Source organism: Chiloscyllium plagiosum, chromosome 23, assembly GCF_004010195.1.
Source record: "Chiloscyllium plagiosum isolate BGI_BamShark_2017 chromosome 23, ASM401019v2, whole genome shotgun sequence".
NCBI classification, from domain to species: Eukaryota; Metazoa; Chordata; class Chondrichthyes; order Orectolobiformes; family Hemiscylliidae; genus Chiloscyllium; species Chiloscyllium plagiosum.
Window position 1 is genome coordinate 58,247,269 of NC_057732.1, and position 17,103 is coordinate 58,264,371.

At 43.6% G+C, this 17,103-nt stretch overlaps 1 protein-coding gene across 1 annotated transcript in view; it reads left to right on the plus strand.

The window, feature by feature from the left end:
* Positions 1-17,103, plus strand: part of ncor1 (nuclear receptor corepressor 1) — a 413,945-nt gene that overhangs the window by 274,948 nt on the left and 121,894 nt on the right. Inside the window, exons 21-22 of the mRNA XM_043713232.1 lie at positions 3,633-3,884; positions 8,805-9,000. Coding sequence (XP_043569167.1) covers positions 3,633-3,884; positions 8,805-9,000 — 448 coding nt within the window. The remainder of the gene's footprint in view (positions 1-3,632; positions 3,885-8,804; positions 9,001-17,103) is intronic.

The following is a 17,103-nucleotide window of genomic DNA, read 5'->3' on the forward strand; positions in this document are numbered from 1 at the left end:
ACTTTTCGCTGCTGCCTGTCCCGAAGTCCGCCTTGGAGGATGGTCACCCGAAGGTCCGAGGTCGATTGTCCTGGACCATTTAAAAGTTGCATTCTCCGTGGTCCAGGCTATTCTACCTCGGACCTTCGGGTGACCATCCTCCAAGGCGGACTTCGAGACAGGCAGCAGCGAAAAGTGGCTGAGCAGAGGCTGATAGTTAAGTTCAATACCCATAGGGAGGGCTTCAACCGGAACCTTGGGTTCATGTCAGGTGACCACCATTGCACTATACACACACTCAGACACTCCTTTACACACACACATATTCAAACACAAACACACACACACACACACTCTCTCACTCTCTCTCCTATACACATAGGAGGAGAAAGTGAGGTCTGCAGATGCTGGAGATCAGAGCTGGAAATGTGTTGCTGGAAAAGTGCAGCAGGTCAGACAGCATCCAGGGAACAGGAGAATCGACGTTTCGGGCATAAGCCCTTCTTCAGGAAGGGCTATACACATACACAGACACTCACACACACACTCCCACACTCTCACAGGCATCCTCTCAGAGACTTAGACCACTCATGCACACACATATACACTCTCTCACAGTCATTCACAATCCCCCACCCCAGACACACACACACACACACACTCCCACACTCTCACATGCACCCCTTCACAGGCTTAAGACACTCTATACTCACTACACACACATATACACAGTCTCTCGCACCCACAGCCCCCAACTCAGATAGACACAAAGACCCACATGCGCGCACACATTTTGTGGGGTGAATTTGTACTTTGCTCAAAAACTGCATGAATTCATGTAAAACTCTGTTATCTCATTTTTTAGATTAGAATCAATCTAAACATCATGACATAGACAGAGAACACAGGGTGCTAACACCTTCAACATATTGTCTGGCTAACACCAATTGTTACAGCTAACCTGAGAATGCAATTTTTAAAAAAAGGTTTTGTGATTTACACATGAAAGAAGTGAAACTATCATGGTATTCGAACAAGTGAAAGATTCAACAGACAATCAAGGTATTTTTCAATGTATAATTTCAGTTACATCACACTGTAAATTTTTGCTATAAATTCTGTGCTTTACAATTGTGACCCCCACTATCACCTGATGAAGGAGAAGCTAGTGTGCTTCCAAATAAACCTGTTGGACTATAACCTGGTGTTGTGAGATTTTTAACTTTGTACACCCCAGTCCAACACCGGCATCTCCACATCATGACTTTTAAATGTTATAATTGTACCAACCTCCACTTCCTTTGACAGCTCATTCCATGTATGCAACACCCTTTATGTGAAAAAAAATTGCCCCTTAGGTTAATTTTCAATCTTTTCCCCCTCACCCTACACCTATGCCCTCAAGTTCTCTCCTCTCAACCTAGCCTTCTCCCCCAACCCAGGGAAAAGACCTTGTCTATTTACCCTATCTATATCCCTCATGATTTTATAAACCTCTATAAAGTCACCCCTTAGCCTCCGATGCTCCAGGGAAAACAGTCCCAGCCTATTCAGCCTCTCCCTATATATCAAACCGCTCCAACATCCTTGGAAATATTTTCTGAACCCTTTCAAGCTTCCTTTCTATAGGAGGGAGACCAGTATTGCACACAATGGTTAGGCCACATTTGGAACAATGTTCTGTACAGCCTCAATATGACATCCCAACTATGTATTCAATGCACTGACCAATAAAGTCTGCTTCCTTCCTACAAGTCATTAAAATATATTGTAAGCAGTTGCACTGCATCGAGTTGCAAGGACAAGTAGCAACTCCTTAAATGTTTGTTAGTCTATTCATGGCATGAACATTTCTTTTTAATTAGAGAGATGCTGAATAGGCTGGGCTATTTTCCCTGGAGCATCGGAGGCTAGAGGGTGATCTTACAGAGGTTAATAAAATCATGAGGGACAATGATAGGGTGAATTGCCAAGGTCTTTCCCCTGGGTAGCAGAGTACAAAACTAGAAGGCATTGGTTTAAAGTGAAAGGGGAATGATTTAAAAGGGACGTAAGGGCCAATTTTTTTTCATGCATAGGTTGATGCATGTATTGAATGAGCTGCTAGAGGACGTGGTGAAGGTGGATACATTTGCAATGTTTCAGGTTTTGGTTCATTAATATGTAAATCCCAGAACAACTATCCATCACATTCTTGAGAAAACTTAAGGTTTTATTTTTTAAAAAGTGACTTCTCAGCTCGGACAATGCATTAAAGTTGTGAGGTTAGAGTCTATCTGTATTCCAGTCTTGAGCCAGACTAGTTCTATTTCCAGAAGAGGAATTTATAAAATGTTACATGGAATAACTGCCTGCAGACTGTGTTTTTTTTAAACTAAATAGAATGTTTCTGCAAATGCAAATTCACCCCATAAACTTATATGTGTGTACGTGCGAGCGAGGCTTTGAATCTCTAGGTGACCATCTTCCAAGCGGACTTTGGGCTATGCAGAGTGGCTGAGCAGAGACTGATAGCCAAGTTCAGTACCCGTGAGAGTGGCCTCAACCCAGACCTTGGGTTCATGTGACGCTACTGGTGACCCCACTACACTATACACTCTTTCTCTCACACACCGACATGCACACACACTCACGCAGATGCTCTCTCAGATGCACACACCTACACGTACACACTCACGCACACACCTACACATACACACCCCCACCAGCACTCGCACCCACGCATGCACCCTCTCACAGCTTATACTCTGTCACTTTCATGCGCACACTGTACCAAGCACACAAACACACACACCGTCATTACACTCATATGCTCACACTCTCTCTCTCTCTCTCTCTCTCTTACCCCCCCCCCCCCATGCGTGTGCATGCATACACACATACGTAGGGGCGGCACGGTGGCTCAGTGGTTAGCACTGCTGCCTCACAGCACCAGGGTCCCAGGTTTGATTCCAGCCTTGGTTGACCGTCTGTGTGGATTTTGCACATTCTCCCGTGTCTGCGCGGGTTTCCTCCGGGTGCTCCGGTTTCCTCCCACAGTCCAAAGATGTGCAGGTCAGGTGGATTGGCCGTGCTAAATTGCCCATTGTGTTAACTGCATTAGTCAGAGGGAAATGGATCTGGGTGGGTTACTCTTCGGAGGGTCGGTGTGGAATGGTTGGACCGAAGGGCCTGTTCCCACACTGTAAGATATCTAATACGCACGCTTGCGCACGCACGCACGCACGCACGCACACACACACACACAAATCTATGGGGTGAATTTGCATTTGCAGGATTGTAATTGCAGGTGCAATCTATTTTGTTTAAAAAAAAACACAGTCTGCAGGTAGTCAATTCATGTAACATGTTATAAATTGCTACTTTGGAAATAGAACCAATCTAGCTGAAGATTGGGATTCAGACAGACTCTAACCTCACACCCTTAGTGCAATGTCTGAGCTGAGATGTCACTTTTTTTAATGAAACCTTAAGTTTTCTGGAGAACGTGACTTGAAAGAAGTTCTGGGATTTACGTATTAATGAACCGAAACCTGCAACCCATTCTAAAATATGAAAGACAACAGCAGCATAGGTTTATTCAATGTATTGTTTCAGTTGCATGACACTGTGATCTTTTGCTATAAATTGTGTCTTGTGATCCTGCTCCACAGCTTCCTGATGAAGGAACAATACTCCACAAGCTAGTCATTGGCCCCAACAAGAATCTCAATCTCTGGCTATCCACTCTCCCCTTTCAGAGACCCCTGCAGACATTCCATGATATCTGTGACCCAGGCACCAGGAGGCAAAATGCCATTGTGGATTCAGGTCTGCAGCAACAAAGCTGCTTGTCGACACTCCTTACCAACAAATCCCCTGCCTCTATTTCCTTTTCATGCTCATTCCTCTCTTCTCCCCCACCAGTCTCATGAACAGCTGGATCACCCACAGTGCCATGGCCTTGGATCTGGCTGGCCTCTACAGAGAAACTATCACTGCCATCATTTCCCAGCTGATGAACAGTTCGCAGGCAAGATGCACTTGAGGAATTCCCTCAGTACTGCCCGGTCCATTTTATTCTGTCTAACAGTCAGCCATTCCTTCTCTGCCTGCACGTTGGGTGACCATGATCTGAAACACACTATCCACAAACCTCACACCTCATGCATGCTCCATTGTGCCCCCAGCAAAACCTGGAGCTCAAGTTGCTCCAGCCAGAGAGGATATCTGTATTTATGATTATTCAGAGCAGAAAGAGCATCTGGGATTTCCCACAATGTACAATGTGCAATTCACAGGCCTGAGCTCCGCAGGCATACCTTTACTAAATAGATATGGACTCCTACAGACACACATACACACACTCCTACACAGATACAGACCCTCTCTCATACGTTCGCACACGTACCCTCTCATAGACTTATACTCCTTTACGCTCACACTCGCACACATACACACACTCTCACAGACACCCATAACCACCCCGTCACACACACTCTCACACTCACACACTCACACACACCCACATACACACATATGCATATAAGTTTGTGGGGTGAATCCATATTTGCAGAATTACATTTTATTTTACTCAAAAACTGCATGAATCCATGTTAAATTCTGTAACTCCATTTTTTAGATTAGAATCAGTCTGACCATTGTGGTGCAGACAGGCTCACACAGGGAAGCTCACTCCTCAATACATAATCTGGGCCGACATGACACCAATTGTTAAAGTTCACTTGAGAATGTAACTTTTAAAAAAGTTTTGCAGTTTACATGTGTTTCCAGCATTTTCAGTTTTCACTTCATATTGCTCTGTTCACTTGTGAAGATGGTAGTAATATTCAGATTTAAACAAAGTTCATGCTATCTGATCAGCAGCTTCTGCCCAGATATTTTGTCCAATGTCCTCAAAATTATTAAATCCTGCATTGGATAATTTTTTTGTCAAGTGAATCAAAGCTCTTAAAGAGACCGACAGGAAATTAAAGTTGAGAGCATAGCCAAATTAGCCCTGGTCTTTTTAAATAGGGATGAGTGGGCTATGTCCTCATAGTTCTAAAACCCTTGCAGCTTTACCATTCTTCTAGAACAAAGAACATTACAGCACAGGAACAGGCCCTTTGGCCCTCCAAGCCTGTGCCAATCCAGATCTTCTATCTAAACCTGTCACCTATTTCCCAAGGATCTGTATCCCTTCTGCTCCCTGCCCATTAATGTATCTGTCTAGATACATGTTAAATGACGCTATCTACCTATCTATCTGTATTCTGCTACATTCTCTTAACAGTTCCCTTCACTGTCTGCTACTCCACCAATCTTACTGTCCAAAGTTAAAAATCTCACAACACCAGGTTATACTCCAGGTTTATTTGGAAGCACTAACTAAAACCTGGTGTTGCGTGATTTTTAACTTTGTACACTCCAGTCCAACACCAGCACCTCCAAATCATCTTATTGTCATCTGCAAACTTGCTAATCAGACCACCTATATCTACCCCGCCTCTTCCACCTCCTCTGGCAACGTGTTTCAGGCACCCACCACCCTTTACGTAAAGAACATTCCACGCATATTTCCCTTAAACTTTTGCCCTCTCACTTTGAACTCGTGACCTTTTGTAATTGAGTCCCCCACTCTGGGGAAAAAGCTCCTTGCTATCCACCCTGTCTATACCTCTCATGATTTTTTGGACCTCAGTCAGGTACCCCCCAACCTCTGTCTTTTTAATGAAAATAATCCTAATCTACTCAATCTCGCACCCTCCATACCAGGCAACATCCTGGTGAACCTCCTCTGCACTCTCTCCAAAGCATCTTCAACCTTTTGGTAATGTAGCAACCAGAGCTGTACGCAGTACTCCAAATGTGGCCAAGCCAATGTCCTATACAGTTGTAACATGAGTTGCCAATTCTTGGACTCAATAACCCGTCTGACGAAGAAAAACATACCATATGCCTTCTTGACCACTGTATTGACCTGCGTTGCCACCTTCAGGATAAAATGGACCTGAACACCCAGATCTGTCTGTGTATCAATTTTCCCAAGGCTTTCCCATTTACTGTATAGTTCGCTCCAGAATTGGATCTTCCAAAATGCATCACCTCACATTTGCCCAGATTGAAGTCCATCTACCATTTCTCCACCCAACTCTCCAATCTACCTGTATTCTGCTGCATTCTCTTAACAGTCCCCTTCACTATCTGCTATTCCACCAATCTTAGTGTCCAAAGTTAAAAATCACAACACCAGGTTATACTCCATTAGGTTTATTTGGAAGCACTAACTATAACCTGGTGTTGTGTGATTTTTAACTTTGTACACTCCAGTCCTACACCAGCACCTCCAAATCAATCTTATTGTCATCTGCACACTTGCTAATCAGACCACCTATACCTTCCTCCAGATCATTTATGTATATCACAAACAACAAAGGTCCCAGCGCAGATCCCTGTGGAACACTGCTGGTCACAGTTCTCCATTTTGAGAAACTCCCTTCCAGCAGTACTCCCTTCTACAGTCTCCTTTTGCCCAGCCAGTTCTCTACTTATCCAGCTAATGCACCCTGGACCCCATGCGACTTCACTTTCCTCATCAACCTACAATGGGGAACCTTATCAAACGCCTTACTGAAGTCCATGTATATGACATCAGCCCTTCCCTCATCAATCAACTTTGTCACTTCCTCAAAGAATTCCATTAAGTTGGTAAGGCGTGACCTTCTTTGCACAAAATGATGCTGCCAATCGTTGATAGGCCCGTTTTCTTCCAAATGTCGATAGATCATAACCCTCAGTATCTTCAGCAGAGTCTCTACCACTGACATCAGGCTCACCGGTCTATAATTACCTGAATTATCCTTGCTATCATCTTAAATAAGGGGACATCATCAGCAATTCTCCAGTCCTCCGACCTCACTCATGGTCAAGGATGCTGCAAAGTTATCTGTTAAGGCCCCAGCTATTTCCCCTCTCGCTTCCCTCAGTAATCTGGGATAGATCCCATCCAGACCTGGAGATTTGTCCACCTTAATGCCTTTTAGAATACCCAATACTTCCTTCCTCCTTATGCCGACTTGACCTAAAGTAACCAAACCTCTATACCTAAACTCAACACCGTCATGGCCCTCTCCTCAGTGAATATCGATGCAAAGTACTCATTAAAAATCTTACCCATTTTTTCTGACTCCACACATGACTTCCCTCCTTTGTCCTTGAGTGAGCCAACCCTCTTGCTCCTTGTATACGAATAAAGAGCTTTGGAATTTTCCTTAACCCTCTTTGCTAAAGATGTTTCATGACCCCTTTTAGCCCTCTTAATTCCTCATTTCAGATTGGTCCTACTTTTCTGATATTCTTTCAAAGCTTTGTCTGTTTTCAGTCACCTAGACCTTATATATGTTTCCTTTTTCCTCTTAGCTAGTCTCTCAATTTCACCTGTCATCCATGGTTCCCTAATCTTGCCATTTCTATCCCTCTTTTTCACCGAGACCTGTTTGTCCTGCACTCTAATCAACGTTCTAGCTTAATGTTTATTTATCTAAATAATTCCTCCGTGATATCGAAAATATAGCACCCAAGTAGTCTTATGATTAGTGCCTCTCTAGCTTTTTGCCTTCCAGTCTGGAACCCTAACTCCTCAAGTATCCTCCAACACTTGAACACTTTGATTTGTCATTGGCTACTACTGAGATCAAAACCTCTGGCTGAACTTACCCTTCAGAAGATTTTCTACCCAGTATATTATGCATCTTGTACCAACGCAAGTCTGTCATAGCACTGTTTTAACAGAGGGAAGTCTCAGTGTTCTGACATTTATATCTCAAATAATACTGGAAAACAAAACTTGACGTTTATCTCATTATGTTTGTGTGTAAATTAGCTGCCACATCTTTCTAAAAATCTATAGTAATCACTGTTCAAAAGTAGAACCTAAAATATATACCGCTGATTATAAGAAATGATAACACAAATTATACTGGATAGTTTGAGTTCTATATTCTTTAAAGTCATTTATAAGTCTTTTTAACATCATGCTTTAGCATGCCCAAAGCTTCTTTCCGATGTGGATTAGACTTGATTTCCTGAAATTAAACAACTTAGGTGTTGATGTTCAAGGGCTTTGGCTCCTTGATATGGTCAAACTTTCTATTATTGTTTCTGATATCAATTTCTTTTTGATCGGAGTTCTGCCTGGAGGTTTGTTCCCGCAGTGTTCCCGTCGAGCTCTGATATTCACTATTAAACCAACTGTGTGATAAACTATATTCTAAATGAGTGAATTTTGATTCTGTGACCTGAAGAATATAATGTTGATGAGATTCCATTGAATATACCAGCAGCTCTACGTTTGGTTTGAGATATGAACAACATTAAATTCTTAGGGACCTCATTAGTTGGTTTTTGTACAATAAGAAATTCAGCTAGTACCACCCAGTTCCCCATACCATCTGTTACCCCTTGCTCGATTCACAACAGGCAGGAAAATTGTTCTTTCCAGGAATGTGACTATCTATCTGATTGTAACAGTTAGCTTTGAAATACCTGGGGTTTCCTAAGTTTTTCACGTGTTTTAAAAGAATGATTGCTGTTCTTATTGTACCTGATTTCTGCATTTTTCTGCAAAGCATGTTATAAATGTTATAGTAGCTTCCAGTAGGATCAGGCGAGTGAAATGATATCACTTGTATTCAGTTAGGCTTGTGGGATTTTTCCCAGTATCATAATTCCTGTGGAAATGTCTCCTGTTACTTCTGAATGCATTTAGAGAGATTGATGGATGCACATGTTTATCGAGGCCATTTTGAAACTGCTGACTTTAAATAATGTTTTCTTTCCACGAGATGGCTGCACCATATGTGCCGACCACTGCCCCTGTAAGTGGCCTGGCCCTGTTTCAGCGGCACATCAAAGCTATGCATGATTCTGCACTTCAGGAGGAACAGATGCGACAAAGGCAAGAACATATGGATGCTGAGCGCAGAAATTCTTCCAGTCCCAACATCAGTGGCAAAACCTGTCCAATCTTGGATAGAGAAGGTATTAGTAGTGTCATCAATGCAAACGTAAAGTATTTGGGTCTTCTACATGTTTTACCAACAGTTTTGATGAGGGAACCACATTGCCAGGGTTGATTTTGTGCAATACCACTTTAACTCAAGACATATCATTATTAAATATCAAACCATCAAAATAATTATAACTTATCCATAAAGTAATTTCAGACAATATTCACCTCTGCATGATACATTGCACACATTCCACGTGGAACAATCATTGTCACTGCACTTCTATAGTATTACTCCTGGAAAAGAATCAAGTTTATTGCCAATATTTGGTCATGTAGTTTTTCCCCACTTGCTGTTTGTGCATCATGTCCCTTTGGATGAATTCCAAAAAGAGAGATCTAAGAAGAGTCAAGAGGGGACACGAGAAGTCATTGGCAGATAGGATCAAGGAAAACCATAAAGTTTTCTCTAGGTATATCAGGACTAAAAGAATAACTAGAGAAAGATTAGGGCCAATCAAGGATAGTAGTGGGAAGTTGTGCGTGGAGTCCGAGAAGAGAGGGGAAACATTAAATGAATGCTTTTCGTCAGTGTTCTCACTGGAAAAAGACAACGCTGTTGAGGCTACTAGACTAGTCAGGATTGAGGTTCACAAGGAGGAGGTGCTGGCAAGTGTGAAAACAGATAAGACCCCTGGGCCAGATGGGATTTATCCTAGGATTCTATGGGAAGCCAGGAAGGAGATTGCAGAGCCTTTGGCTTTTATCTCTATGTCGTCATTGCCTGCAGGAATAGTGCCAACAGACTGGAGAATAGCAAATGTTGTCCCCTTGTTCAAGAAGGGGGGTAGACACAACCCTGGTAATTATAGACCAGTGAGCCTTACTTAGGTGGTGGATAAAGTGTTGGGAATGGTGAGAAGAGATAGGATTTATAATCGTCTAAAAAGGAATAAGTTGATTAGGGATAGTCAACACAATTTTGTGAAGTGCAGGTCATGCCTCACAAACTTTATTGAGTTCTTTGAGAAGGTGGATGAGGGTAAGGTGGTTGATGTGATATATATATAGATTCCAGTAAGGCATTTGATAAGGTTCCCCACAGTAGGCTATTGCACAAAATAGGGAGGCATGGGATTGAGAGTAATTTCATGGTTTGGATCAGAAATTGGCTGGCTGAAAGAAGACAGAGGGTAGTGTTGATGGGAAATGTTCATCCTGGATTTCAGTTACTAGTGGTGTACCGCAAGGATTTGTTCCAGGGCTGCTGCTATTGTCATTTTTGGAAATTACCTGGATGAGGGCGTAGAAGGATGGGTTAGTAAATTTGTGGATGACACTAAGTTGATGCAGTTGTGGATAGTTCTGAAGGATGTTGCAGGTTACAGAGAGATATAGATAAGCTGCAGAGCTGGGCTGAGAGGTGGCAAATAAAGCTTAATGCGGAAAAGTGTGATGTGATTCACTTTGGAAGGAGCAACAGGAATAAAGAGTACTGGGCTAATGATAAGATTCTTGGTAGTGTAAATGAACAGAAAGATCTCAATGTCCATGTACATACATCCATGAAAGTTGCCACCCAGTTGATAGGGCTGTTAAGAAGGCATACGGTGTGTTAGCTTTTATTGGTTGAGAGGTCATGCTGCAGCCGTACAAAACTCTGGTGCAGCTACACTTGTGAAGTATTGTGTAAAGTTCTGGTCACTGCATTATAGGAAGGATGTGGAAGCTTTGGAAAGGGTTCAGAGGAGATTTACTAGAATGTTGCCTGGTATGGAGGGAAGGTCTTATGAGGAAAGGCTGAGGGACTTGAGGCTGTTTTTGTTAGTGAGAGAAAAGGGTTGAGAGGTGACTTTATTGAGACATATAAGATAATCAGAGGGTCAGATTAGGCATATAGTGAGAGCCTTTTTCCTCGGATGGCGATGGCTAGCACATGGGGACATGGCTTTAAATTTATCCTTTGATAAAGTGCCTCACGGGAGGCTGCTGAGTAAGGTGAGGGCCCATGGTGTTGGATGAGTGGAGATTCACTCAGCAACCTTAAAGGCTTTTAAATGATCATTGGATAAACATATGGATAAAAATGGAATAGTGTAGGATAGATATACTTCAGATTGGTACCACAGGTCGGCGCAACATTGAGGACCAAAGGGCCTGTACTGCGCTGTAACGTTCTCTGAAATGTTTGGGCAGATGCAAGGAACTAACTAACTTTTCACTTTTTACTTCTGGAATATAAATCATGTCCTAGTCTCTTGCCAGGGATAAAGAACTTCAACATATGCTGCATTCAATGCTTTCAGCTTTGAGCACCGAGTCTATGTTGCGCACATCAGTAACCCACAGTTTCTAATGGTGTCTGCCATCCAATTACATTAGTTTATGCAACCAGAGTTTATAAAACAAAGTAAGAATCTACTTACAATATTTCTCAACTGCAACATAAAACCTTTCATCTGTTTCATATTAATAGATGCGGGTAGATTAGATTAGATTCCCTACAGTGCGGAAACAGGCCCTTCAGCCCAACAAGTCCACATCGACCTGCCGAAGAGTAACCCACCCAGACCCATTTCCCTCTGACTAATGCACCTAACACTATGGGCAATTTAGAATGGCTAATTCACCTCACCTGCACATCTTTGTGGGAAGAAACCCACGCTGACACGGAGAGAATATGGAAACCCCACACAGTCACCCAAGGCTGGAATCGAACCTGGGTCCCTGGCGCTGTGTGGCAACAGTGCTAATCACTGAGCCAGCATACCACTGTGAATCTAAGGTATCAATCTTTTGTGAGACCCTCTAAAATCATTAATTTCATCTATGTTAGAAACCTATTTTTAAAGTGTATACAGATCTGGAAAATATTGTTCCAAATTTGCTTACCTTCTCCTGTCCAAGGGTTTGTTCTTTTAAGTTCACCACATATGTATTGGAGTATTTACTGGGCAACATTCCAGTTCGCTGGGCAACATTCCAGCTGCATACATAATGATACCCTGGTTAGGCTTGTTGACAGTCCACAAGCTACTTATCTTCACACAAATAAAGACCAGAGGTTAACATTGCTTCACTATATCTTGGAAATAAAGTAAGCAGAAATTATATTCATTGTCCACAAAGTCTCATGCCAGAAATTGTTGGTAGTCATTGTAGAAATATTACTGGAGCGTTTTTCAGTCTCTTAAGTTACAATGCCATCAAAAAGTACAACCCAGATAATGTTAGGTGTTCCAGTTAATTCCGTCTGTCTCTGGGCCACCCCTGCCACATAGTTGGCTCCTACTCAGCATATTTGATATGAATTTTTCCTGTGCTCTATAAAACTGCATAAACTCAGTCAAAAAAAAATGTTTGATGAAAAGAGTTTTATACCCAATCTAGAATGCATTTGAGTATGTTGTCCTTTGTACAGAGTCGAGAGTGTGGTGCTTGTAAAGCACAGCAGGTCAGGCAGCATCCAAGGAGCAGGAGAATCGAGGTTTCCAGCGTAAGCCCTTCATCAGGAATGAGGCTTGTGGGGCAGGGGGAGCTGAGAGATAAGCTGGAGGTGATAGGTCTGAGAGCGGATAGACTGGAAAGATGATGGGACGGGTCAGGAGGGCGGTGCTGAGTTGGAGACTTGGGACTGGGGTAATGTGGGGGAGGGGAAATGAGGAAGCTGTTGAAATCCACATTCATCCCATGTAGTTGCAGGGTCCCAAGGCGGAATATGAGGTGTTCTTCCTCCAGGCGTTGGGTGGTAGCAGTTTGGCAGTGGAGGCAGTCCAGGACTTGCATGTCCTTGACAGAGTGGGAGGGGGAGTTGAAGTATTCAGCCATGGGGCAGTGGGGTTTGTGGGTGCGGGTGTCCCAGAGATGTTCTTTAAAACGATCCACAAGAAGGCGTCCTGTTTCTCTGATGTAGAGGAGACCACATCAGGTGCAACAGATGCAGTAGATGACATTGGGAAAGGTACAGGTAAATTTCTGTTGAATGTGGAAGGATCCTTTGGGGCCTTGGACGGAGGTGAAGAGAGTGGTGTGAGCCCAGGTTTTGCAATTCCTGAAGTGGCAGGGAAAGGTACCGGGGCTGATGGGAGGTGTGGACCAGACGAGGGAGTCACGGAGAAAATGGTCTCTCCAGAATGTTGATAGTAATAGGAATGACGTGGTTGACAATGCCCTCCAGCTCATTTCCTCCACTTCCCATACCACTGTTCCTAAACCCCACCCCTCCCAGCACAACAACGACAGGACCTCCCTGGTCCTCATCTTCCACCCCATCAACATCCGCATTCATCGCATCATCCTCTGCCACTTCCGCCACCTCCTTGAAGACACCACCACCAGAGATATATTTCCCTCCCCACCCCTATAAGCATTCTGGAGAGACCATTCCCTCTGCGATCCCTCGTCAGGTCCACGAGCCCCACTTCCCCACTTTCCCCTGCCACCGCAGGAATTGCAAAACCTGCGCCCACACCACTCCTCTCACCTCTGTTCAAAGCCCCAAAGGATCCTTCCACATTCGACAGAAGTTTACCTTTACCTCTACCAATATCATCTGCTGTACCCGTTGCGCCCGATGTGGTCTCCTCTAAATTGGGGAGACAGGACGCCTTCTTGTGGATCGTCTCAGAGAACATCTCAGGACAGCTGCACCCACCAACCCCACTGTCCCGTGGCCGAACACTTCAACCCCCCCAACTACTCCATAAGAACATGCAGGTCCTAGGCCAAACCGTTAGCAACCGACAGCTGGAGGAAGAACGCCTCGTATTCTGCCTTGGGACCCTGCAACCGCACGAATCAATGTGAATTTCAACAGCTTCCACATTTCGCTTCCCTCCACGTTACCCCAGTCCCAAGCCTTCAACTCACCACTGCCCTCCTGACCTGCCCATCACCTTTCCCATGCATCCGCTGCACTTCCCAACCCTACCCCCTTCCCATTTATGTCTTAACCCCCAGCCCACAAGCCTCATTCCTGATGAAGGGCTTATGCCTGAAACGTCGATTCTCCTACTCCTCAGATGCTATCTGACCTGCTGTGCTTTTCCAGCATCACGCTCTCGACTCTGATCTCCAGCATCTGCAGTTCTCACTTTCTCCTGTCCTTTGCACAGGCAAGTTGGCAACATGGTTCACTTCTGTGATGTACTGAGACTTGAATATGATCTTGAAGTGAAATTCTAACTGACTTTGTTCTATAGCACTATTCAGTGAAAGGTCAGGGCTCAATGACAATGCTACTGACACTATCCCCAAAACAAATCATCTCATCATTAGCCCTGCTATTTGTGGGACTTTGCTACCTTTCTGGGATCTATGGCTGTCCTACTTGTCTGTGTAGCAACTGCTGTATTTAAGGATTTGGAGATGCCGGTGTTGGACTGGGGTGTACAAAGTTAGAAATCACACAACACCACGTTATAGTCCAACAGGTTTAATTGGAAGCACACTAGCTTTCGGAGCGACGCTCCATCAGGTGGATGTGGAGGGCTCAATCCTAACACAGAACTTATTGCAAAACTTTACAGTGATGTAACTGAAATTATACATTGAAAAATTTATTGTTAAGTCTTTCATCTGTTTGAAAGCTTGTGTGCTTCTAATTAAACCTGTTGGACTATAATCTGGTGTTGTGATTTTTAATGCTGTATTTCAGAGAAGCTAACTGTGTTTGAAAGAAGTGGTGTATCGTATTGTGTTGTTGGGTTAGATTGGTTTCAATAACTCTCAAACTGCGAGCAATATTGATGTGGAGATGCTGTTGGAAGGACAGGATGAACAAAGTCAGAAGTCACACGACATCAGGTTATAATCTAACAGGTTTGTTTGAAGTCACCAAGTAAAGAAGCAGCACTCGAAAAGCTTGTGATTTCAAATAAACCTGTTGGACTATAATCTGGTGTCATAATACTTCTGACTTCACTATTAATGAAACACTCTAACTTGTAAGATATTTACAGTTCTAAGAGCACTCCCTTGCACTGGTTGGTTTCCGTGCTCCTTTCATTCAGATTCTTTCATCCCCCAAATATGTAATTTCCTTCTATCTTATCACAGACTATTGCTGTTAATGCTTTTTGGGGTTTAGTCTAACATGCTCCATTGTATTATATGACGAAATACAAATGTTTTCTCTTTAGTTGTGTAATGGTGTTCTCTTGGATTGGGTTGCTGCAATATCCAGGGAATGTGTTCCTCATCTTTATCTGGTCATGTATGTACTGTCAAGGAATGCAAGGTTTTTGTATGGCTGATATCAAAGGGAGGGAGTAATGAAGGTTTATTAAGCTTAAATCACAGTTGTAAACTGAGCGATTATCTGTTTGACATTAAATGACCATCAGGATGATGGAAGTAATGATTTTTAGCTGTTATTTCCAAGTTAATCTATAAAACAGAAAATCATTATGACTTGAGCATAGAGTGGTAAGATATGAACACATTATTTATGCAGTAAATGTATTATCTTTTGGTTTTAATACTCCTATTTGTTGCATAGCTTGTGCTTATCAGTGTTTGGTGAGCTTTGTGGTATGATACAATCTGATTGGATCCTAGAGTGGGTTCAAACAAAAGTGTGGGTACCTGGATATAGAAAGTTCGAACTTACTTTAAAACTGGACCTGATGGGGATCCATGGCAGTCTGTCAACATCCAAGAGGTGATTGCCTTTACCAATGTACTTTCAGTATTCTTTCCTGAATTTCCCAAGTTGCTTTGGCAAGGTGCTGAGTATAGCAATCATTTATGGGACAAGAAATTTCAGAACATTGTAGAGCCTGGATGAGTATCAGAGAAATGTGGAGATCAGCGAATGTGAAGTTTAGCTTTCAGTCATTGTGCATGTTCGAATGCTTGACCCTAAGCAATTTAGAATGAAGGGGTCACTAAAAAATTATACAGTGACATCAGCACGTTTCATCCCACCATCAGACTTATCATGGACTACTCTTATAATCAGTCTCATTCTTGGACACACGTATATCCATCAAGGTCAGGCACTTCAGTACCTCATTCTACTGCAAGCCCACGGATAACTTCACATTGCTGCATTTCTCTAGCTTTCACCCTAAACATGTTTTTAAAAAAGCTATCCTCTATGGACAAGCCCCATGCATACACAGGATCTGTTCTGATGAGGAGGACGTGACGGACACCTTAAGGTGCTGAAGGATGTCCTCATAAGAACAAGAAACGATGCTCAACTCATCAATTCCCAATTCCAGCATGCCACAGCGAGAAACTTTAATGACCTCCTCAGGAAACAGATGCTGGATATGACTGATGAGGTACCCTTTGTTGTCCAGTATTTCTCTGGAGCGGAGAAACTACACCATGTTCTTCACATCCTGCAACACATTATCGATGAGGATGAGCACCTCACCAAGATTTTCTCTACACCTCCACTTCTCGCCTTTAAACAACCGCCAAACCTTAAACAGGCCATTGTTCGCAGCAAACTACCCAGCCTTCAGGACATCAACCACAACACTAAACAACCTTGTCATGCAACGACTGCATGGATACTATCATTACACGTGGAAACACTGCCCACCATGTACATGGCAGATACTCATGTGACTGTCAATGTTGTCTATCTCCTGCGCTGCAGGCAAGGGCACCCCAAAACATGGTATATTGGCGAAATTGAGCAGACGCTATGACAACAGATGAATGGGCACTGCGCAACAATCGCCAGATAGAGATGCTCCCTCCCAGTCGGGGAACATTACAGTGGTCAAGGACATTCGGTCTCGGGTCTTCAGGTGACCGTCCTCCAAGGTGGACTTCATGATACAGAACAATGCAGAGTTGCTGAGCAGAGGCTGATAGTCAAGTTTGGTACCCACCTCCGCCCTCAGACCCAACCCCTCCAACCGCAACAAGGACAGAACGCCCCTGGTGCTCACCTTCCACCCTACCAACCTTCGCATAAACCAAATCATCCGCCGACATTTCCGCCACCTCCAAACAGACCCCACCACCAGGGATATATCTCCCTCCCCACCCCTCTCCGCCTTCCGCAAAGAACGTTCCCTCCGTGACTACCTGGTCAGGTCCACGCCCCCCAACGAACCACCGTCCCGTCGTGGCACACTCCCTTGCCACTGCAGGAATTGCAAAACCTGCGCCCA